We start from the raw sequence: 23091 nt of genomic DNA on the forward strand, positions 1-23091 counted from the left end.
GATAAAGGAGGGACAAGATCCCTCCTGATACCTCTTCGGTGGTTCTTTTTTTGATTATGAGTTTTCCCCGAGTTGAATGGTTGAAGCTCATGATTTTGCGTAGGAGGTATAGTACAAGTGATTCGGCCTTAACCCGTGAACAGAAAGACAACGGAGCTGAATATCATTTCACTCGTCCAATTTACTCTTGGATCTTGGCAAGGATCCTGGTAGCATATGTTAGTATACGAGGTTTAAACAGAGCAACGTAGTGGCAAGGGTGTGCATACTCATGGTCGCGGAAAAGAGTGTACTCGTCCTCACCGACCTTGACGGCGCTGCCACCGAACTATGTCAAAAGACCCGTTAGTAAATATATTCGATATTACCACATCAACCAGTGCGATGGACCAAATGCTTCGCTTCTCGCATCGGATGGCCACGGATCGGGCGGTGAACATACCTGAGGGATCAGGACACGGTCACCAGGAGCAACGCTCATGGGGAGGCGCTGGCCGTTCTTGTCGAAGACACCGGGGCCAACAGCGAGGACCTTGGCCTCGTTCTGCTCCTTGACGCTGCTCTCGGGGAGGAAGATACCGGAGGCGGTCTTGGCCTCGGGCTTGACACGCTGGACCAGGACGCGGTCCAGGAGGGGAGCAAGGCTCTTGACGTTACGGAGGAAAGACTAATTAAGCAATCAACACATTAGTAATGATCAGGGATAGTTTGATTAGCGATAAAGGATGGCAATTGCGGCAGAAGGGGATGGACGTTGATGGGTGAAAAAGTTGATTCGGAGCTCTACAGCATGCGTTATCAAGTGCAATAACATACCATTGTGATAAAGGTGTGTGTGTAGAAGTGCCGGGCACGAGGAACAGCGTTTTCAAGCAGGAGCGAGAGAGAATGGAAGCAAGTTGGGGACGTGGAGAGCAAAAGAAGAAGAGGAAGCGGCCGGGGAAAGAAGATCTGATCTGGACTCGCGAGAAATTTCCAGAATGCCAAGACCGACAGCTTCCATCCTCTCTGCCGAGGGTATCACCACTTCTTCGCTTTTCTTCCCTATCATTCTGATCACAGCGTGCTCTTTTCCAATGTACTTAGCTCGCTTGAACATTACAGAAAAATATTGTTTCCTTTACAAGATTGAGAGTAGTTGGTCTTGATGTCTGATGATGACCAACAATGACATTGCACTCGATTAGTAGCTCCCTTTCCCCGAGCAACCCGACCCCAGATCCGCACAAGAAGCTTAGCCTTCGGGAGTAATTCATTTATGGATAGGTTTACTACTGATTCTAGGACTCCGCTTAAACCACCAATGCTGAGATTTCGACAAGGTATTCGATATTATAACATGGTCGCAGTTTCGGATCCACCTTAGCTTTACCACCTTCTCCCGCGACCCCGACCAAAGCCGCCCCCGTATCCCATCTGAGGCTGGCCACCACCTTGCCCACCAAATCCGGGTTGACCTTGTTGTCCGCCGCCTGCGCCGGGTTGTCCACCCATCATGGCCTGCGCATGCTGCATAAATGCCATAGGATCCATGGATGAGGGGTCCAGGCCTTGTGACATCATGCTCGTCAGCATGCCTTGCATCATCTCTTGTGACATATCCGGCATCCCAGGCATGCCGGGCATAGGAGGCGGTGCGCTTCCTGGAGGTCCTCCTGGTCCCGGAGGACCTCCGGGCATTGGCGGGAGCCCCATGCTTAAGAAGGCTTGCATATCATCCAATTGTTTCTTCTGATCTCCAATTTCCTTGCGTAGCTCCTGTTGCTTCAACACATAGCTGGCCCACGTGAACTCGTCAAACCCGTAGTTGAAATAATCCGTAATGTCGGAGCCTGGCCGCCTCCAAGGCTTGTCATCCTCTGGGAAGTCGGTGTCCATGTCTGTTGACATGATTGGTTTACCGGTCGCCGGATGGATAGGGTTCGCGTGGACATCGATATTCGACGCATGGACTGGAGGGTAGGCGGAACCGGGCTTCTGAGGGACCGTAGGCCTTGCAGTAGCAGGCACAGGGGTAGCAGATTCAAGTTTGGGGGTAACGGTGGGTGTTATTGATTTTGATATCGTAGAGACATCTGCAGAGGAGGGTCTTTGAGACTCCGCGCGGAGGCTGGCGTGACGAGGATGTGGGCTGTTCAATAAATTAACAAGGTGAAATGCGTCGAGCAGAGGTAGCGGACTTACACTTCCGGAGGGGGTGCGTCTGCTGGTGCTTCGGTAATAATATTGAAGTCATCCTATGCGAGAGTTAGCGACAGTAACAGGATAGATTAGTTGTCGCCATGCGCATACCTCATCTTCTTCCACCTCTATCTCCTCCTCTTCCGCATCATTGGCGTCGTGGGGTCCTGAATCTGCCTGGGGATGCTGAGACCCGTTTTGATGCTGAGTTACAGGCACCGCATCGGCGGGGTCATAAAAATCATCATCTTCGTCTTCCATCATCATGTTTGGGATCTGCGACCGAGTAAATGTAGAAAGGTAGGAGAAGTGACGGGATGCGTTTCTGTCGGCGGCGATCCTGCGGAGATTCGAAGGTCGTCGGCTTTGATTTGTTTGTTCTTGTGCTGCTGGTTGGCTGGGATACTAAAGTCGCGAATCTAAAATGATAAAGATTTTCAAACTCGCAGATTTTATCCTGCCAAAAGAAGTAGAGCAAGAATGTAGCATAAAAAACAACAATTGACGAGAGTATTTCTTTCCTCAAGGCGCAGGCGAGTTGTGGTTGTTCCCGATCCGGCAACCTTGGACATCACGTGCCAGTACGTCAGTCGCATTCATGTGAGATTTATCGCCAATCTCGACGTCTATTCTTTGATTCTCTGAGAACAAAGTCGATATTAAAATGTCACAATCCGAACAGCCGAGCCATAGCTCGACTCCACGCTCGTTTACCAGCCAGACTGCGTCAGCAGAAGATCTGCTTAAATCGCAGACAGTTGGTCTCGTCCATCTTTCCGACTTTCGCAAACGTCGCGCCGAGGTCTTAGAGCAAAAAGAGCGCGAAGCCCATGACAAATCCCTAGGAAGGTTCACCTCCAGAAGTGCAACTCCTTCGACTGGTGAAGTGTCTGACGGGTAAGTTACAGCGCATCTCCAGGAAATCCCGGCTTGTAACTGATCGCAAAGCGTATAGCAACTCGACGCCACGCAGCGAGGGCCCGCCGAAGAAGAAGAAAAAGAAGCCTATCACCAAGAGTAAACTTTCATTCGGCGATGACGATGAGGAGGAAGAGAACGATAGCACCGCTGATGTAGCGGCAACGCCGCGGGATTCGAGTATTCCCCGCTCTGCTTCCAGGACCCCCGCCGACGACAGCTCTGCGCCCTCATCACGTCGCATTACGCCGAACCCAAATGCCCCGCCTCCTCCGAAAGCAATGACAAAAGCTGCATTGAAGGCAGAGGCAGAGGCACGGGATGCGCTCCGCAAGGAGTTCCTTGCCATGCAGGAAGCCGTGAAGAATACCGAGATATTAATCCCCTTTATATTCTTCGATGGGACCAACATCCCTGCAGGGACAGTCAGGGTCAAGAAAGGCGATCCCGTTTGGTTGTTCTTGGACCGCTGTCGAAAGGTTGGAGCAGAATTGGGTGTTGGCGGTAACAGCGGAGCATCCAAGGCTCGCAAAGACAATCGTCGCGAGTGGGCTCGAGTCAGTGTTGATGACCTCATGTTGGTCAAAGGAGAAATAATCGTTCCACATGTATGTGTTCCACTATTCCGCATGGCTGCATACGCTGACTGGTACAGCATTATGAACTTTATTATTTCATCGCCAACAGTGTACCCGATTTCACAAAGGCGGGTGGTCTGTTGTTCGATTATTCCAACAAACCACCTCCGGCGCCTTCAACAGACGATCCTTTATCGCGCCCGGAAAGCAGCCAACTAGAGGGTGCTGATAAAGATCCCTCTTTGACCAAAGTGGTTGATAGACGATGGTATGAGCGGAACAAACACATCTTTCCGGCTAGTCTTTGGCGAGAATATGAACCGGGGCCCGAGTTTGAGGAGAAGATGCGGACGACGAGGCGTGATGCTTCTGGAAATACGTTCTTTTTCTAAACATATTCGGCGTGAAGCTTATGGCGTGGCTGATATAAATAAGAGCGTTGAGACCATAGATGATGTATATTCCTGAGATACCCAATAAAACCATAGCTTATTCGTACATCATAATAACCTGGTAGTACTATATGAGCGACTTGGTTGGTCCCGCGGCAGTTTCCATATTGAGCCATGATGTTGTGTGATATCCATCTTAGCTCAACCTCCATCCACGCCTGAACATCTCTCTAACCAAGTCTTCTGACTTCCTTCCGCGGAGGTATTCGAGATATTCAGCATGGATTTCTACCTACGTTGCAACTCTCTGAAGTGTCGAGCACCATTGAAGGAGAGGGCAGTCGTCACCACCTGTTCGTGAGTAACTCCATCTGCTGCATCTCAAGTATCCCTTGTACGACTTTCAAACTAAAGAACAACACGCTGAGCGTCCGAGACATATCTTCTGTCTCCATTGCGCAGGAAGCCTTGGTCTATCGCATCCCACAGCAAATGAGCGAAGCTGTCCAGCCTGTCAGACCGTTCTCGTGAACCCCGACGACGCGGTAGCAACGGCCCTCAACCCAACGGAAGACTACAAGACCAGTGTTCTGAGCGGGCTTGATCCGAATACAATAATGGAGTGCGCGGGACGGGCATTACTCTTCTGGACATACCAGACTACTCAGGAAATGTGCGTTCGTTGTTAGCCGTAACTACCCTAGATGTCTACTAACAAGCCACAGTTTCTACCAGGAATTTCTCGCAAAGACATTGACAGAAAAGTACACCAACCTGAATACACAATTGGACAAGGTTGTACACAACGCGAACTCGGAGATATCAGCCCTACAAGCCAGAATATCAGGTCAGCCTGTCCACAGTATGGGAGTGCCTGAATGAAACATACCTGACAATAAATCAGATATGGAGGCAGCACAGGACCAACTTCGCAAGAAGAACCAAGAACTTGTCGATATGTATCGAGAAAAGTGCAAGAAGTTCACACAAATGACAAACCTATACAACATACTCAAATCCCGAGCAATGCGATCCCAAATGCAGACCGCTGCAACAGATACCGTGTCCCAAGCGCTAGATTCGCTAACGGCCTCTCGAAACAATCCAACCGGGCTTGTACCCGGACACTCAGAGTCATCGAGGCCTCCTCACACTCCAATGTCTAGACAATTGAACGTATATCCCGTCAACCAGGAAGGCATGGAACAATTACATCGCCATCAACGGAGCGGAACTGGTAGTTCAAAAGGCAACAAACAGAAAACTGACATCGCTGCAATGCCACCGCCTAGTCGTCCTATAGACTCCCGGAGCAAATGTATGTATGCTCCTGAGCCTTGAGCCTCAGGTTGCAACTGCTGACACTGCATAGACGATCAGCCTGGCGCAACACCGCAACATCGAACGCGTCTCGTGGGTCTGTCACGCCCTTCAACTGGAAGAACAGCACTACCGCATGATAGTATAATGCTACAGCGTTTCCAAGCTGAGGCTGGCCCATCTGATACTCTCCTGGACACGCGAGACCCAACGAGAAGAGGAAACATCGGCATGCAACTTCATAGCCAGAGACACAGTCCCACAAACTGTCCTAGATTAGGATCTTTCTTTGACAGTACAATCATATAGACATACTAACATGGCATTACAAGTACCGAGAACGAGGAGAATGTAGGATCATAGCGGTTCTCAACTTGTTTGCTTGACCAATTGTGATTTCTAGTATCATACTCGTTTCAAATAGAATATATTCAGTAGAGCCGGAGCAGTCATTGAAGCCCCCAATATGGATCAACATGACACTTATTTGATACCTTACTGCTAACGCGCACCGCTCCATGTATGATGACCTCTTGAAACTATCATATGTTATCACTAGCATTCAAGATACACTATCTATTTGACCCAAGACCAATGAAATATCCCATACAGCGCTATTTACTATATAGTCTCATAATCATAGTAACCCAAGCAGCTACCAATAACATTAGCACCCGAAGTACTACTATGATTAGAATGTTCCTGAATTAGGCAGCACTCATAGGCTACTACTATCTCAATAGAATGATTGCTTCAAGGCCATACCAAAGATGTGTGAGCGTGTGATGTGAATAGGTAAGAGTGATCCAATGGATGAGACAGGACTGGATGAATAAGAGCTAGGCAACGGTATCTAGCTATAAATGAAGATCCTAGGCTTTTGATCTGAGCACATAATATATTGATGCAAATTAGGCCATGGTTGATGTAAATATGGAGATCAAGAGATGAGAACCACCAGCCACAGCTTGAATTGAATTGTGCACTGATTAATAGTTTGAGAAAGGAAGAGAACGCGAAAGAATTGAGTGAAGAGAAGAAGAAAGGAATCAAAAGTAGTACATCTCAACAGGAATCACTTCTGCCATTCACAAGTTTACCAGCAAGCGCAAGGATCCAGCCTGCAATGATATCGGGGGAAGAGGGTATCAAAACAGGGTAGATATTCAGGTTGGCCATAGAACTACAAAAAGCAGTAAAGGCAGTCAAAGATGACAGTATGGCTTTATCAATGGTAAATCCAGTATCTGGCAAGTTTGATGTCATACCACTGCAATGAGAAATAAGAACAAATAGTTTTTCATACTTTCGCGCAAGTCGGAATACGCGTTCTCGTAGAGGGGAGTTCACATTTGGGATAACTCCCATTATTGATGACTTGTGACCTGGCAGGAATACTTGAGTTGTTGCTTGGGAAGTGGTCAAGACGATACCAGTTTTGCGCGCGATAATTATATCAGCTTCGTCGTCGCAGTTTGATGACAATGTAGATATGTTTTGAATACGGTTTCCAGGTGCCATTTTCCAGCTCTTTGCACTAGGCTCCCTGTAGATGATTGATGTGGCAGGACTCATACTTTCAACGCACTGAACGATGCGTAGGTGGCTTTTGAGGAGTGATGTTGACAGGGAGAGAACTATGTGCTCGTGATTTCCAGGCAAACATCGTGGTATCTGCAGCTGGTTGAAGGAGACTATCTCAGATTGGCCCTGAGCTGTGCCGTGGGTGGGGTGGTTATCTGATGTTTCAGTATGCAGCGATACGTCGTGCTCCTTTTCAGTAATTTCTATGTGTCTATTGTCCATAAAATAATGGCTCTGGGTGGCTACTTCTCGTATCGAACCCTGCCCTCTGGTTTCCATAAACCGTGATAGGGAGCCAAGACCTGTGGTCGGGTTTTGTCTAAAAGGAGTTTTTCCCTTCGTTGTTGAAGGAATGGCTTTCTGATCCGCATTTTCTGTTTTCTTGCTATCCTCTTGAGTGTCGTCCAACTTCCGTTTTCGCAACAGCGATTGACTGCTTGAGCCAATAAAGTGATCAATCTCAGGTAGAATTTCAGAAAGACAGGAAGTCACAGAGAGATCTCCTTCTATTGTCGGAGTTAACAGGTGCAACTCTGGTACCGGAGTTTCAAAGGCTGGCTGTGCTGAGCAATCTGGATACTCGTGAACGTATGTTTCCTGGTGAGACGAGCTACAGGCGGATGGCATTGGAGAGTAGCTTGGTCGAGAAGGAAGCTCATTCAAGATGCAGTTGTCAAAAGGGAAACAGTCAGATGTTGCTATGTTATCGGTAATCTCAGTGTAGGTCACCTGGGAAGTAACGCTGCTTGGATTCGTGGGTATTTTCACAGCCATGATGATCTGCTCAAAGTCGGGTTCAAGCTTTTTTTCATTGGTTGTGTCTATATCCGCAATGGACATTCCACCAGGCGAATCTCGCTCGAATAATGACAACAATTTTAAGGATGGATCATGCGTCAGTTGCCTGTCTATTTCTTCAGGGTCCTGATCCTCCAAATCACTCTTTAATATTGAAACGGTACTCCTTGGATCATTTTCAGCCCCAGAGCAGTCTTCATAGTGCATGGTATTGACGTCGGTTGGTACGTCGGGTGAAACATGGCGAAGAGGACTCAATAGGATGCGGTCACTTGAACTCGGTGGTGGGCTATCGCAAGGAAAGCAGTCGTCATTTAAAGGCAAAAGGGACGGGGACTGGAGCTTGAACTGATCTTCCTGTCTTCAACTTCAGCAAGGAAAATAAAAGTGGCGCGCGAGGACTTCAAAACATACCTTCGCCACGTCATTAAAAGGGCGAAGCAAGTCATCCAAGTCTGGAGGACGATTGCCAGCCTGCCTTGCATCCTGAATAAGAAGCAATGCGTCTTTAGAACAATCCAGCTTCTCTTTGCCAACACTATTCCCAATGACATCCGCCTCATGTATCAAATCACTGGAGAAAATGCTATCGTAGTCGCTAGCAAGTCCCTCAATTGAACACAAGATATTCTCTTCTCGAGAGTAGCGAAGCGGCTCAGCCGGAAGTGCCAAATACGAATCATTGTCAGAGGTAAAGAGAGGAGGTTCTAGCTTCAGATCATCATATCGATACCACGAAGGAAGGACTTGTTCCCAACAGTCATCAATATTGTCTCGTCTGATGTCGCGAAGCACTGACGAGAGAAACTGCAGGCCTTCCTTTCTGATATCGAGCTTTTCGTGACGTAGATTCTGCTCGATGATTCGTTGGCTGGATGCGATGTTTTGTTCAATAACTGAGAAAGCATCCTCAGGTGGGTGGAGAAAATTGGGAGGGATATCACAAATGTCGTCAATATGTTGGAGGGGGTCAAGATCTGTATAATCAGTAGCTATGCCGTGGAAACGGGCATATTGGAGTAGAAAGTCTTGGTGCGAGTTTGCCATGGAGATGAAGACACTGGTCGTATGGTTCGTGACAAACTTGTGATGGTCTTGCTAGAAGTAATTTGGTACTGACAATTTGACACATAGAAGCACGTGTCTTATGCAGACACTTCAATACTAGTAGCTTGAAGGTGGGAAAGTATGACTTGAATTGTATTAGCCCGGATTAATGTACTCCTAAGTTTCAAGACGCCGAAATGTATCGCTAATTATCTAAATATCAGATCGAAAGTCCCGAGAGCCAGCTCTCATGTTCCCTCAAAACCTTAAATCACGCTAAACATCCAGAATACGCAAATAATTTGCCAGTCTTGGTGGATCAGTCATTGTAATTAGACTGGCGGGAGCCATCCTTGTTAACAGGAGGCAGGTTGTAAAGAGCAATGAATTCCTCTTCTTGCGATTTTCCTGCCGGATCCAAGACGGGGCGCTCTGCGTGGCAGCAGACGCGAACAGCATGACGACGGTGAGGAGCGAATCCATAAGAGGCAGAGTGGTTCTATCAATAGTTAGCTTATAGCCCAGAGATACTGCGAGAGGCATGATACTCACAGTTGTCCTATTGTCCCAAATAGCGACATCATTCTTGTTCCACTGGAATCGCGCGTGCATCTCTTGAGTTGTCGCAATAACTTCGGTGAGATATCTGATGATAGCGTCGCTTTCGGTCTTAGGGATTCCCACAATCTTTGTGACGAAGCCAGGATTGAAGAATAAACTGTTCCAGCCAGTGACAGGGTTCGTCCGAATAAGAGGGTGTTCTGTGGTAACCGGATCCCGACGGACAGGTCGACCAAGAGCATGCGAATCAGAGGCCTGCATATCCGCCGAGTGTAGAGCAGTCAGACCCTTGAGGTATGTTTGCATGTGAGGAGATAGTGCATCATATGCCGCGTATTGTGATGTCCAGAGCGTATCACCACCACCTCCCCGTGGCGGGCCGGTCAAGACCTTGAGCGATGTGTATGAGGGAGGCTGGACTTCATACGTAACCTAGTATATCTTATCAGCCAAATATCCGGGGTCACAAGCAAGGGAAGCCCACACGTCTGAGTGCCAAAGGAAACTGGGTGTGAACATTGCTCGCTGGTCAGTGGAGTTGTCTCCGGTGTAGACGACGTGAACGTCCTCCAAGCCCTCTCTTTTCGGGACAGACGTGGTTGCGTGCTGGAAAGCAATGATGTTAGAAGTAAACTATTATAATTTTATGCAGACCATGCATACCTTGTGAAGCTTCCCAAAATGTCTACCCAGCTCACGCTGGGCATCGATATCCAAGTCATCCTGTCCTCGGAAGAAAACCACACCGCGAACAGCTACCAAACGAGCCAAGTCATCCTTCTGTGCATCATTCAGCTTCGCCAGATTCACTCCGTGAACCTCGGTTCCAATCTTGGGGGTGTAATCAAAGACGTCTGTTGCGTCTTGGAGTAGATTTCGGAACTTGGCGTCTCCATAGATACCCCTATCCTCATACGGTGTCTCCTCTAGCGGAGGCCAATGAAGATTAGGGAAAGTAGGGAGAAGGTCTTGGTACTGATAGTTGTCATGATTTTCCACAACAGTTCGGCCTGGCTGGTAACCAAATTTGTTGTCATCTGTGGTTTCCTTCTTAATTACGGGAAGGCGGCCGACTGGGTGGGTTACCACGGGGTCCACGAGTGATGGCGCCATGGTTTATGCGGCAAAGTTGATTGTGATGTACAAATATGCTTGTGAGAACGATACTAACAAGATGTGTTTGAATGGGGACTTAAGTGACACAAGGACCGATATTCGATGCAGGATGAAAGAATCTGGGTTTATATAGGAATAAGAGCACAACAAGAGAACGAAGAGGCCACATCCTCCACTCCATCGTCAAGGGGAGAGATAGCCGGACACAATCAAGCATTGCCCAAAATTCGGGACAGGCGGGTATTGCACCATCGCTGGAGAATATCACCCAAGCGGCTGATCAAGCAACTATGTATCCATGGGGACACAGAACGACGTTTCGGAGGAGCCTCCCCCAAACAATAGCGGGTCCGAGGATGGTGTCAGCGAAGATCGCGTCATTCGAAGGCAACAGTTGTGGAGACATTCTGTGACGCTCCGCGTCGGGTCAGATCTCCCGCTTATCTGGGAAGACCCGGAGGCGTCACACCGCTTCCTTGAGCTAAGTTGATCTGTCGCGAATCACATACGTATGTAGGGTTCTAGAATGTCACTAGTACATGGAAACGGATCCATATACCGTATTGGGGTGCGAGAGTGAGTATGGGGAAACACCCCACAGGTACATCATGTTGAGATAGCAGGACGGAGTATGCCAGGCTGTCTTGTGAACGACATTTTAAGGTGGCCATATGAAATACTTCATTGTAAGCTTCGAACATTCCAGCAGAAGACCCTTGTCAGCGGGAATAAACGGACTCCCCTGCCTCAAGGGCCTCCCTCCTTCAGGAGGGTCAAGCTGGAAACCGGGGGAATAGGGTGACGTTAGCCGAAGGATTAGGTGCGATCACGCCAGTCTGCCGTCCTCTTGCGTCTTGCGCCGAACAGGCAGCTTGGCATTCTTCACCCTCACCGCCTTCTCCAGCATGACCCCTGGCGAGCCGCTTCAATCTGTCACGGCGGATTTACGTGCATGTACGGAGTACGGAGGGATGATTACCAACAACCGCAGACATGAGTCACTCTGATGCTTATTACAATTGCCATATATGCATGCCATGCTTTGGTAGTAGTATTATTATTGAACATGACTCATTCGAGCCTTAAGTAACTATGCGATTTGAACTAGCTTTCTATTGAGCTTATGATGGTATCCTCATTTGTCATCTCCCAGATGCTTCACATCCAGTTCAGCGACGCCGTTCTGCGCGGTCATAGGCAGGGTGGTCGAGGGGTCGTGGCCACTAGCGAATAGTCGGATCAGAGAATTTGGCAAGAAGCCGAATTTGTATCAAGTTTCGCCTCATATGTAGCGAATTTAGGTATGCTTCATCAAATCTAAATCCATCCGTAATTTACATGAAGACGATGTTGTGATGTCAATGCACAGACTTCCAGACATTCATGAAACAGAGGGCGGGCCCAGAACCACCTCTTGCACTTGCTCGGTAACTCCACCGAGACGGCTGGCCACGCCTAGTATGCCAGCCTCAACATCGCCTAGAACGGTGGCAAGCTCGCTGACAATGGACTTGGGGGCTCCAGCGGCTGCTCCATCTCGACTACGAGATGTCACAAAGTCATGGATCTGTCGTTCCAAAGTCGCCTCAACTCCGTGAAGGTGGTCTTCAATCTCTTTCAAATTTCGTGTGTAGCGTTCCAGGACCTCTCCCATCTCGTCAGAGCGCTGAGAGAAGTAGTCAACCAAGTTGACGGGTACCCCGTTCACAGATGTGGCAGTGGACGGGTCGCTTTCAACATCGTCCGGGAGAGCTAGAGTGTTCTTGCGCGTAGATCTCAATGCTTGTCCATCTGACATCTTCTGATCTTGAGACCACCATCCAGCCCCACCGGTAGATTGATACTGCAGTGGCAACTTCAAGGTATCAATCGCTCGGAATGCAACTTGAGCCTCAGCCGCGTCGCGAGACACAAGATTACGCAGCTGATCAATGTCACCTGCGTCATTCTCGAGTGCGTGCTGCATTGTCTCTAATTTTCCCTGGACAAACTCAACGTCATTGGGAATCGTCTCTCCCTGGCCGGCGATGGTGGGTATCATATTCGCAACCTCATTGCAGATCTTGATTTGGTTAAGGACAAAGTTATCAAACTTTTCCAACTCCGATTTGATCTCATCTGCGCAGCTCTCGTATTTCGTTGTGGGAAGAATGTTGCTGATATCGACTTTGACCCCAGGGATGACCGTTGTCCCGGCCGCTGCCGTGGGTTGTGTCGTTGGTTGCGTTGTGGTATTCTGGTTTCCGAATAAAGACAGAGTAGGCTTCTGTGTTTGTTGCTGCTGCTGCTGCGCGCTAGTTTGGTTGGCGCCTCCACTGTGATGGTTGGCATGAGCCTTGACTATTGTTGTGGGCAGGAATATCACTTACAATAGGCCCCCGCCAGTAGTTGTAGAACCCCCAAGTCCACCGAAAAGTGGCTTTGATTGCGTCTGGTTTGCGGTGTTACCGCCCAAGTTGCCAAACAGTCCTCCACCGGTGTTCCCGCTTTGTGTGTTGGTCGTGGTCGTGGCTCCCGAGAAAAGACCACCTGACTGTGGCTGCGAAGTCGTCGCAGTAGAGTTCCCAAACAGACCTCCACCAGTTGAAGTAGTATTCGACTGCTGGCCACCTAATCCCGGAAACAGACTCGAACCGGTAGGCTGAGATTGTTGTGTAGCGCCGCCGGCGTTTCCAAATAGGCCACCGGCCGGCTTTGACTGAGTCGCAGTATTTCCAAGGTTACCGAAAAGCCCGCCCGAGGTAGTAGTGGTCGCCGGTGTTGTAGTAGTGCTAGTCTGCGTATTGGTTCCAGAGCCACTGATAAGGCAACTTTGTTAGCTCTTCGAGGCTTGAGTGAGGGCCGGAAATACAAAAGGAATGAGACGAAGCAATTGCAGTTTAGACACGTCGTACAAGCGTAAACCAAGATGACACCATAAATCCACTAACAGACTCAACAGGAAAGAAAACCTTACAATAGAGAATTGGCAGAACCGGTGTTGATGGACAGGCCGGTTGATGTGCCCGCAGGCTTTGTACCGAACATGATGGGCAGTTTAGACTGGGAATGAAACCGAAGGTTCAGGTGTCGAGCGAATTTTGATAGGATTAACGCGACAAGAACCTTTGTTGCGCCCGTCAAAAGGGTCTTGTGCCAGCACAATGTCCACAGGAGCTGGAGCGAGTTGCGACGTCGGAAAACAACAATCAAGACGATCCTCCCCGGCTAGTGTTGGATGGGGAAAGATTTGCCGGTCCGAGATTAATCAGCGTTATCGATAAGGACTAGTTAACTAAACACAGCATAACCACCAACAATAATTTGATTAAAATATTCCCGATGAATATCGATTGCGACTTTTCATTTTAAGCGCTATGATGAAGAAGGACTGAGGGAGTATTTCTCAGCGGCATAATCTCATCACTTTACACTTCACCGCAGGGTGCCATTCCTCTTGATTCCCACTGCAGGCACTGTAGAAGCTAATTCACATATGTAGTCCGCGATAACCTCATCATTTGATTTTCTCCAATTGTCATCTCATTGCCTCTATTCCACGATACTCAATTAAATGTTCCTTATGTTACAAGATACTCAGTTCTAGGGCATTTGGAATTGAGTACAAAGGGTAGCGACTTTCAATCCTTTGCTCCACCCACTACTTTAAAGCGCCTCCGGCCATTTCAGATTCTTATTGATTGTTTCAACTTGCTACTATATGAGAAACCTCAGCTCCCAGAATGACTGAAGAACAAGGGCCTATCTGTGTTGCCTCTACCCGTCAGGAGGGTGATGAGCATTGTCCAGGATTTGCAAGTCATTCTCTAAATTCTCAAGACTCCACCTCCCTACAATCAAATGAGAAGCGCAGTCTCGGCCAAAACCCTAATACAACATATTTCAAGGGCGCAGAATGGTAAGGCTCCAGGTGTCACTATCAGAGCTTGGCTAATCTTGAAATTCAGGTCGGCGGATGGAACCACTTTATTGACGGATTCCTCCGATCACCATATCAGAACCTGGATCTTGTCAGTAAAACCTACTCTCCTCTTGTCAACATAGCCTGACCAAAACTCTACAGACCACCTGATATGCTAGAAGACACGGCCTCTCCCTGCGGCTTATCGCCATACTCTGTCTTGCCGTCAGCAGAACCGACCTATGCGACTGCCATGTACCCTTTCTTCTCCCTTCAGGACCCGTCGACGACATTATTTCTCTCATCTGTTCGAGACCATCCAATCAGATTGACATCTGCTCTTGCTCCGACTTCTGTGGCGACTTATTCTCTGGTAAACCCAATGACAGAAGCCTTCATAACGCCTCATTCAATGATTTATCCATCTGCCCTGGGAGGGAGCCAATTTCTCACTGGCTCAGACAGCCTGATTTGCCTCTTTGATGTCTCTCGACCGGGTAACGATGGACCTGTCACTTCCATGCCGACAATACCAAGCAAAAGAAAGCAACAGGTGGGTGGAGGCGTGGGAATGAAAGGAATCATCTCTGCCATGGCCCTGGATCCGACAGGAGCTGGTATTTTAGCTGCTGGAACCTTCACCAGACATGTCGGACTTTATGGTGCACATGGAACAGGGGAGTCCCTAGGGACATTCAGCATATCGAAAACAGAAGCCCACCGTCATATTGGCGGCCGTGGAATCACTCAACTGCTGTGGAGCCCCTGCGGAAGGTACCTCTACGTTGCTGAACGGAAAAGTGATGGAGTCTTAGTATATGATATCCGAGTCACTGGACAACTGCTTGGATGGTTGCAGGGCCGCAAAGCTTTCACAAATCAACGGTTGAAAATCGATGTATTCCCCAGTGGAGAAAACGGCTCGCATGAGATCTGGGCTGGCGGAACCGATGGCTGCATGAGGGTGTGGCAGAACCCTACACATGCTAGTGGTGCTCAGGATCCCAAGTGGGAATGGAAGGTTCATAACGGTAAGTGTGCTTCCCGATGAAGGACAAGGACATCTGTGCTAATATAGAATATAGACACTGTGAGCAGTACTGTATTGCATCCAATGGGGAATATAGTTGCCACAACTTCAGGTCAACGGCACTTCGAAAAAGACATCGACGACGCCAGCTTACCACCTATGCCTGATATTGACAACAGCTTGAAGGTGTGGTATATGCCACTTCTAAATGCGAACAGCGATGACGACTGAAAGGGGCTTGTTGGACGTCATAGAGTGGTATATGCTGTCTGCGCACATAATTTTTTCAGATGACCGACATACCCCCTATCTGTCAACGCTGCAACAGCCGGGCGCTGGGGATTTCAAACATCAAGGCCTCGAGCTATGGGTGCATGAAGGCGATCAGGGGCTAGTATCTCTAGCGCCGGGTTCCTGCAGCAGCAGCAGCAGCAGCAGCAAATAATAGACCATACTACTATAAAATGCTTGCATATCTACCGGCCGAAGATATACTTCACTCTGGAACAGAATAGGGGACCAGAGGACCATGGGTTACTCGTGCCATGGATTCAGACAGCCCAAGGAACTCTTCGAAAGTTGGATTTTCCCACAGGATGTCAGGAATTCACAGATTCACGCTGTTTCACCTGCACTTTGTGAATGTGTGAATTTAGGCAACCCCTCCATCAACGTGAACGTGAATCTGTGAACGGGAACCTGTGAACGTGAATCCTGTGAATCCGGTCACGTCTACCATTGTGTCTACCAAACACAGATAGAATGAATTTGAGCCTTCTACCAGTTACATTTTCCAATTTCAGTGTTCTTGTTGCCTGGAAATGGGGTAGCTTGCCCTGGCTTCTGCTTTTTGGCTTTTACTATGGAGTTTTCTACAGCCCAGTGGATCCCGATTCCCTACTCAAAGGCCAGTGTGTTAATGCACTTGTGATTCCATTCACAGGTGGTGAATAGCATGCAAAATTCACAAAATGCTTGAGTTTTCACACAGTACTTAACTTCTCTCCCCTTCCCTCCTCTATTCTTTCCATATTCCTCGTGTCTACAGATCCTCATTCCTCAGAGTACAGAGCTTCTTGCGATCAGCTAAAGATCTTGCTTCACAAGCATACTGTTACCCTAAGGACAAGTCGGATTTAGTCACTCATCTCCGTCTACACCATCAGCTTGGTCAATCTGTCTTTGTTTATTCCTGCTTCTGGAGCTTTCAAGAACGCGTTTAGGAACGAGTCTTTGGATTCCGTGTCCAGCAAAGGACCAGTATTGGTCTTTCTCTTGAAATGGCTACCTTTTCTCCAACAGGTGGACTGGCGAGCGATTTGACACTTACAGATTCGAATAACGCAGAGGCCTATAACGAGTTGCTTGGGCAAGGTGGTATCCAGTAAGTACTCGTTCACTTGTTCTTGTCCTTTTTCGCCAACATATCCTAACATTATATGCCAGGCTTGACGACTTCTTTGCAGCACCGGTGGGGTCTACTGGCAATATTCAAACCTTTTCACAAGACCTTCCAAGCACCTTCATAGCGCAGGACGTTGGTGAAGATGGAGGTTTTGATCCATTCGTTATGGGAATGAACATGGACCCAGTTTGGCCAATGACCTCGTTCGGTTCGGAACCCAGTCTTTTTGCAAGCATCCACGACGGGGCATTGCCTGCAATGGATGATAATCAAACCAACCCCATTGATAATGTCGGGAGCTTTGATCAGACTGCGGCTGCCAATAACATGGAACCTAGTACTACTGGGCAATCCAATTCCACGGCTGTACAATCTGGATCCATGCCTGAAAACCAGACTATGGTAGGTCTGCAGGGCCCAGAAGCCCTTGGCTTAGCTTCTACCATGTTCGCTCGTGGAAGGGCGCCTATCAGCGTTCCTATGAATGGCGTTCAGCAGAATACTCTGAAGCAGACGCGCGAAACCCTACCGATGGGATTCAGCCCAATGGATTTTTTTGGTTTTGCTGGTACTGCTGTTAACAACTCGGGCGCCTCATATGACAATGACGAAGCCAATGAGGCCTTTCTAAATATTGGAAACAACCTTTTGAGAAATGCCGAGAACAACAACAACAACAACAACTATGTGAACAACGCTTCCAGCAACTATGCGAACAATGCTTCCAACAACCTCGTGGAAAATGCTTTGGAAAATGCTTTGGACAATCAGGTGGATAGTGCCTCGAGGGGCTCATACAATTCCACACCCACTGAGCAGGCCGCAAGCACATTCGGCAATGTAATCGGAAAACAGAATGGCTCTTCAGATGGCTCTCAAAAGAGCACTCCTCCTTCGCAGCCAGTTCATGCTGCTGGTGGGCCCCAGGGACCAGTTATGCCGACAATCCAAGTCGATAGAAACCGATCTAATTCTGGCTCTTCGCGCAATTCTGGTACCTCCCAGAGATGCAAAGCATCCTCGCCTGTGGATCAGATTACTGGAAACACTGGAAGCGAAAACACCGGCAACCAGATTACTGGACATCAGATCTTTGGAAGCCAGGTTGCTGGGCATCAGATCACCGGTAATCATGGCATTGGATTTACACCCCAGCAAGGGACTCAGGCGTGCCAGGGTATCTTCTCTTCTCAGCAGGTTGCCAGTCAAAATAACAGAGTGATCCGGTCTTCGCCAGAGTCTGGATCTGGACCGATGAACTCCAGCCCACCCGACTATCTGCCTGGCCAGCTTGGGACAGCCGAGGAATTTAATCAAGATGGCTCATCAGGAGGAAGCGGGTTTTCTGTGCAGCAGAACACACACTCCCATGCGTATCATTTGGCCGCTGTTCAGAGCGAAGCCACCATCCCAGTTGATATGTCTGGCCAGCCGGTCGTCACCGCTCCAGCCCCTGTCCATAACCTACAGCCAAGCTTCGTTCCACTGATCGAGCAGCTGATGAACCCTGAAGTTTATAACATCGACTGCAGTACATTGTATGCTTCAGTCGAAGAAGCCAGGGCAGCCCGTCCGGTGCAGGATGGTGTTCGAGAGGATACAACCCTGCCCACCAATGATCTCCAGAAACAGGCGATTGTTAGGGCCCTCACCAAGGCAATGTTCAGTACCCAGAACGCCGAAGACAACCCCGGAATGATTAAGCCATTCAAAGAGGGCAAGTATAGCGCCGAGAGGGTCGAGTGTGTCTGCTGGGAGATACTGGTAAGTCGTGGAGTCAGGCAGTACTGTTGTGTAGGGGGATTTAACATTGCCTTTAGGACTGCGTTATTACCAGACAAATCTCGGGCTCATTGTTGGCAGTTCATGGACTGAAGAAAAAGATTACGAGCGATTTGATGACGTTCGCCGAACGTATGACTAGAGTCCTGAATTGCCTCGAAACCCAAAAAACAATTTGCAAACATCTTCTAGATGCTCCATACATGCATCAGTTTGTTGATGATCCGCAGGCTGCCTATAAGCGTGTCATTGCGAATAAGACACTGAATAAGCGCAAGGGGGAAGTGATGAATGCGGGCAAGCAAGTTCTTGGTGCCAAAAAGGCAGCTGAATCTAACGCAATCAGCCAGTCGGTTAAGGTTGCCGCCCCTGCAATGCCCACAGCATCTACCATGCCGAGCATGGCCAACGTGCCTGCAGTGACTAACGCCGGTGTTGCAATGACTCCAAACAACAATCCCGGAAGCATTGCAGCGACCGGAAGAAACCCACCTCCTGCCACTCCAACCCATATGACCCAGCCGGTGAACCTCATGGCCCCGGCAAACAGAGCGAGATACCAAATGCCGATGAGCGCAGGCACTCCAACACCTGTTAACCAAGTCAGACTGGGTCCAGTGCAATACCACTCGGCACCTCTGAACAGAATTGCCGCTGCTCAAGCATACCACAACCGTATGATGGGTGGCCCAACCTCGCATCCAAGAACAAATGCCGGCTCCGTCACAATGCCCCCGACCACTCAGGCTTCTCCTTCTCCTTATGACCCAGAACAAACCCTTAACAACTTGTTGCTACGTAATTTGATGGCGAATCAGAATCAAGTTGCTCCTGAAACCATGTCATACCCACAAATGGGATACCAATCACGGATGGTCAACCCACACCATATGGGCAGCCAACCCCAAATGGGACACCAAACCCATATGGGACCTCAAACACAGGTGCCAGGCACTGGATCAGGTACACGCAAACGCAGAAGAGAAGAATCAGATGCCGAAGACACTTCTCCTTCCGCCAAGCGGCAGCATTAATTGTACCACAAACATGACTACTTGTCGTCAGAAGATCATCTAATAGGCTCATACGAAAGGAAAAGGGACTCAACAGCACCAGTTGCTTGTCAACACACTACTCAACAACCTTCTCGAACATCGGACAGCAACGCGACAGCACATGGTGCTCGTTATGATACACTCGATCTACTCCGGAGAACACATAACTCTACTCGGAGGATGCGCGCGACAGCACAAGTTGCTTGTCAATAATCAATTTTACGAATACTACGACGATCACGGGCTTTTACGAACAGAAAGAACCGAACAGCAGGATTGGCATGGCACGAATACATCTCTCGAATCTCGATTTACATGAACATACTCCGCCACACCATACATATGACGCCGACACGACCCAACCCATCTAGACATACCTTAATCTATCACATCTGACTTGGTCTATGAATTCACGAGCTACGATATTACCGGGATTTTGGCTGTTGTAGGTGTTTTGTGATACCCCAGTCTAATACACATCTCCAAACTTTCCGCGCTCTGGCGTTGCCTTTGGAATAACATCGTCTTCTTCTTCTTTTCTCATGACTGGGATAATTTCGCTTTGGCTCTACACTCAGAATTCTCTGTTACATTGTTTCGAAAGACCACATTCAAGAGGTGCGCGCTTTGCGAAATTGAAGCTCATGTGTACGGCAGATTGGTCGACACTTTTGATTAATCGGTGCTGAGCTGGCCTCATGCACTGTTTTTTGCTTCACTTTGCTTTGATCTTAGTTTCTTCTTCGTTTTCTCTCAGGTACATGATTTTTCGCCGGTTTTTGTAAGAGTTCTGGTGCTCAATATCTCTTTTTCCGTTTCTTTTTTTCTGAGATGTTTTTTTTTATCGCGCATTTGATTTTATTTGCTGCTTCTGGGATTTGATTTTCTGTTATTGCTGTTTTCTCACATATCTGACTTTATTTGATTTTCTGCTTCTCAGTAATCGTAGTCTATTTGCTTCTGCGTTATCCCTCGGGGTACATAGTTTTTCTTCTTTTCTCACGGGTATCACATCTTCACCTGACGTGGCTGTAATTTATCAGATTGCCAGAAACTTCATGTCTATAGCCCGGTAGGCAGAAATGAATTCACGCAGGTTTAATTCCATAACGCTCATACGGGAAATTCTCCAAAGAAGGCAACAACTCTCCCAACCCATCACCAATCTCACCGGGCTTACCGGCACTCTTCAACCGACCGGCGACGATTTCGTCCGCTTCACGCTCCGGCTCAGTCTTCTCCGCTTCCTTATGTTCCCCCGTAAGCCCAGCCAACACCTCATCCTCACGTCCCTTATACGACTCCAACAAACCAGGATGCGGGACCCAAACAACACGCATACCAGCTCTCCGACCGGCCTCAACACCGGGCACCGCATCCTCAAAGACCAGACACTCCTCGGGCTTGATCTCAGTCTCTCCCTTCTCGCGCAGATTCGTGTTGATGGTCTCAAGCGCGAGCAGATAGATATCAGGAAGCGGCTTTCCCCGTCCCTTGCCGATGCGGGGATCGTCGCCCAGCACTTGTTGGGATTTCGGGAATGCGGAGAACAAGTCGCCCAGATGGCTGGCCTTCAGCTTGAAGTTCCGGCTGTGGGAAGATGTGGCAAGGGCTAGATGCACGGGCTGATCGGTAGTTTGGGTGGAAACAAGCTTGGCGAGGAGGTCCCTGACGCCCGGGAGGGGCTGGGATTGAGGGAAGAATTTCTCCTGAAGGGCGGATTGCTTCGCGGCGTATTCTTCAGGAGAGATGGGGAGTTGGGCCCAATGGTGGAAGATACGACTGGCCTAGAATGAACAGTCAGAGGATTGAACACAGAGGGTTTGAAAATGGCGGTTAAGGTATTTGCGATTCGAGCGATATGTGAAGGGCATAAACAGCAACGGGGAACTTGGGGGGGGGGGGGGGGGGAAAGGGAATCTACATACGTCTGGTTGAGGACGACCCTGCAATTGAGCTTTGATAGACCACGGGAGCAGAGGCTTTCCATACTCCTGAAGAATGGCATTGGTGATATCCGTGTACTTGTCCTCCGAGTCGATGAGCAGGCCATCCATGTCGAAGAGACATGCCCGCACGCGGGGTAGACTGGGTATCAATCAGCTAATTGCGACTTATTGACGGGGGCTTCAAAGCCATACTTTTGGGCTGAGTTAGGCATGGTGCAGATAGTCTCCTCGGATATTCAAATGCGAGGACAAACAGTTCAGGGATGATGGTTGACAGCGATTATGCGCCTCGACCGTTAACGATTAATGAATATCGGAGATCGGCAGGAGGGGAAGTCAGTGCCTAAGGCAGGGAGGGGCAGCGGCATCTCCGACTCCCGACTCGCCGACTCCGCGGAGCTGCAAGTAGCTTCTGGAACCACCAGAACAAACCACCAGGGAAACACAAGCAGTTGGTCAACCTAGAAACAATCAGAACAAAGATGACGAACGATACGAAACAAAAAGCCGATACTGCGGCTAACAGTGACGGTGAAGAAGAGGACGTGTTTCACGATGCGCGCTTCCCCGCTGAAGAAGAAACGGTGAGGTTACGTCTTTGCCCCTCACCAGCAGCAGCATACTAATATGGCTACGAAAACTAGCGACTCCTAGAAGAATCCCATACCATTAAAGCCGAAGCCAACAAATTATTTACCGCAGCCTGCTATGACCAAGCCATCTCGTGCTACGACCGCGCCCTCGCCTCATGCCCCAACTACCTCGACTACGAAGTCGCCGTCCTGCGAAGCAACATGTCCGCTTGTTATCTGAAACTTGAAGATTGGAAAGCGTCCGTCGACGCAGCGACTGCCTGTATAGACCGCTTGGATAAGGTGGTTCCTCCTGCGACAGGGGCAGTCGATGCGGAGGGTGCCAAGGGAAAGCAGCCGCAAGAGTCGAGTGGCGAAGACGCCGTGGTCGAGATAACGGGTGACGATGACGAGGCCGAGGAAGAATTGAAGCGGTTACAAAAGCAGGATGAGAAGAAACGGGATGTGCTGCGTATTCGCGCAAAGGCGCTTATGCGTCGGGCGCGGGCGAAAATGCAGCTCGGCGGCTGGGGGAACCTGCAAGGGGCGGAAGAGGACTATAAGGAGCTGGCTGCGATGGATAATTTGCCGCCGGATGATAGGCGTGTTGTGCAGAAGGCTCTTCGGGAGCTACCTGCGAAGATCGGTCAAGCGAGGGAGAAGGAGATGGGGGAGATGATGGGGAAGCTCAAGGATGTAAGTCGATGCTTTTCGAAGTTACTTATTGACATGCTAACGGGATATAGCTTGGTAATGGATTCCTTAAGCCGTTTGGGCTGTCGACCGATAACTTCAACTTTGTGCAGGATCCGAAGACGGGTGGATATAGCATGAACTTCCAGTCATGAACTTCCAGTTGGTTGATCTGCTGATAGAATTGCTTCCCAAGATGCATTGCGGAG

The 23091-nt window shown here is 49.0% G+C and overlaps 11 protein-coding genes across 11 annotated transcripts; 5 read left to right on the plus strand and 6 right to left on the minus strand.

Annotated features, from left to right (window-relative positions):
- Positions 1 to 181: 181 nt before the first annotated feature.
- An11g00550 (uncharacterized protein) lies at positions 182 to 819 on the minus strand (the record flags this gene model as incomplete). Its single annotated transcript, XM_059750010.1, has 3 exons — positions 182 to 328; positions 443 to 667; positions 817 to 819. The coding sequence occupies 3 exons, from the start codon at positions 817 to 819 to the stop codon at positions 182 to 184; spliced, it is 375 nt and encodes a 124-aa protein (XP_059605442.1).
- Positions 820 to 1368: 549 nt separating this feature from the next.
- On the minus strand, positions 1369 to 2448 carry An11g00560 (uncharacterized protein; the record flags this gene model as incomplete). The annotated part of the gene is made up of 3 exons (XM_001394023.3): positions 1369 to 2131; positions 2185 to 2237; positions 2293 to 2448. The coding sequence occupies 3 exons, from the start codon at positions 2446 to 2448 to the stop codon at positions 1369 to 1371; spliced, it is 972 nt and encodes a 323-aa protein (XP_001394060.3).
- Positions 2449 to 2845: 397 nt separating this feature from the next.
- Positions 2846 to 4069, plus strand: An11g00570 (uncharacterized protein; the record flags this gene model as incomplete). The annotated part of the gene is made up of 4 exons (XM_059750011.1): positions 2846 to 3078; positions 3137 to 3578; positions 3624 to 3707; positions 3755 to 4069. 4 exons carry the CDS (start codon positions 2846 to 2848, stop codon positions 4067 to 4069), a joined length of 1074 nt encoding a protein of 357 aa, XP_059605443.1.
- Positions 4070 to 4349: 280 nt separating this feature from the next.
- Positions 4350 to 5698, plus strand: An11g00580 (uncharacterized protein; the record flags this gene model as incomplete). Its single annotated transcript, XM_059750012.1, has 5 exons — positions 4350 to 4422; positions 4559 to 4742; positions 4795 to 4931; positions 4974 to 5387; positions 5442 to 5698. 5 exons carry the CDS (start codon positions 4350 to 4352, stop codon positions 5696 to 5698), a joined length of 1065 nt encoding a protein of 354 aa, XP_059605444.1.
- Positions 5699 to 6454: 756 nt separating this feature from the next.
- Positions 6455 to 8818, minus strand: An11g00590 (uncharacterized protein; the record flags this gene model as incomplete). The annotated part of the gene is made up of 2 exons (XM_059750013.1): positions 6455 to 8128; positions 8186 to 8818. 2 exons carry the CDS (start codon positions 8816 to 8818, stop codon positions 6455 to 6457), a joined length of 2307 nt encoding a protein of 768 aa, XP_059605445.1.
- A 319-nt stretch (positions 8819 to 9137) lies between these two features.
- Positions 9138 to 10492, minus strand: An11g00600 (uncharacterized protein; the record flags this gene model as incomplete). Its single annotated transcript, XM_001394027.1, has 4 exons — positions 9138 to 9317; positions 9371 to 9811; positions 9866 to 9985; positions 10043 to 10492. The coding sequence occupies 4 exons, from the start codon at positions 10490 to 10492 to the stop codon at positions 9138 to 9140; spliced, it is 1191 nt and encodes a 396-aa protein (XP_001394064.1).
- Positions 10493 to 11876: 1384 nt separating this feature from the next.
- Positions 11877 to 13522, minus strand: An11g00610 (uncharacterized protein; the record flags this gene model as incomplete). Its single annotated transcript, XM_059750014.1, has 3 exons — positions 11877 to 12810; positions 12865 to 13266; positions 13452 to 13522. 3 exons carry the CDS (start codon positions 13520 to 13522, stop codon positions 11877 to 11879), a joined length of 1407 nt encoding a protein of 468 aa, XP_059605446.1.
- A 695-nt stretch (positions 13523 to 14217) lies between these two features.
- An11g00620 (uncharacterized protein) lies at positions 14218 to 15657 on the plus strand (the record flags this gene model as incomplete). The annotated part of the gene is made up of 4 exons (XM_001394029.1): positions 14218 to 14393; positions 14443 to 14505; positions 14559 to 15427; positions 15482 to 15657. 4 exons carry the CDS (start codon positions 14218 to 14220, stop codon positions 15655 to 15657), a joined length of 1284 nt encoding a protein of 427 aa, XP_001394066.1.
- Positions 15658 to 15955: 298 nt separating this feature from the next.
- An11g00630 (uncharacterized protein) lies at positions 15956 to 19647 on the plus strand (the record flags this gene model as incomplete). The annotated part of the gene is made up of 6 exons (XM_059750015.1): positions 15956 to 16070; positions 16257 to 16337; positions 16729 to 16810; positions 16873 to 18595; positions 18652 to 18745; positions 18806 to 19647. 6 exons carry the CDS (start codon positions 15956 to 15958, stop codon positions 19645 to 19647), a joined length of 2937 nt encoding a protein of 978 aa, XP_059605447.1.
- A 1109-nt stretch (positions 19648 to 20756) lies between these two features.
- An11g00640 (uncharacterized protein) lies at positions 20757 to 21829 on the minus strand (the record flags this gene model as incomplete). Its single annotated transcript, XM_001394031.1, has 3 exons — positions 20757 to 21455; positions 21597 to 21756; positions 21810 to 21829. The coding sequence occupies 3 exons, from the start codon at positions 21827 to 21829 to the stop codon at positions 20757 to 20759; spliced, it is 879 nt and encodes a 292-aa protein (XP_001394068.1).
- A 270-nt stretch (positions 21830 to 22099) lies between these two features.
- An11g00650 (uncharacterized protein) lies at positions 22100 to 23037 on the plus strand (the record flags this gene model as incomplete). The annotated part of the gene is made up of 3 exons (XM_001394032.1): positions 22100 to 22201; positions 22262 to 22885; positions 22936 to 23037. The coding sequence occupies 3 exons, from the start codon at positions 22100 to 22102 to the stop codon at positions 23035 to 23037; spliced, it is 828 nt and encodes a 275-aa protein (XP_001394069.1).
- Between the last annotated feature and the right edge of the window lie 54 nt (positions 23038 to 23091).

Source organism: Aspergillus niger, assembly GCF_000002855.4.
Source record: "Aspergillus niger supercontig An11".
Taxonomy (NCBI): domain Eukaryota; kingdom Fungi; phylum Ascomycota; class Eurotiomycetes; order Eurotiales; family Aspergillaceae; genus Aspergillus; species Aspergillus niger.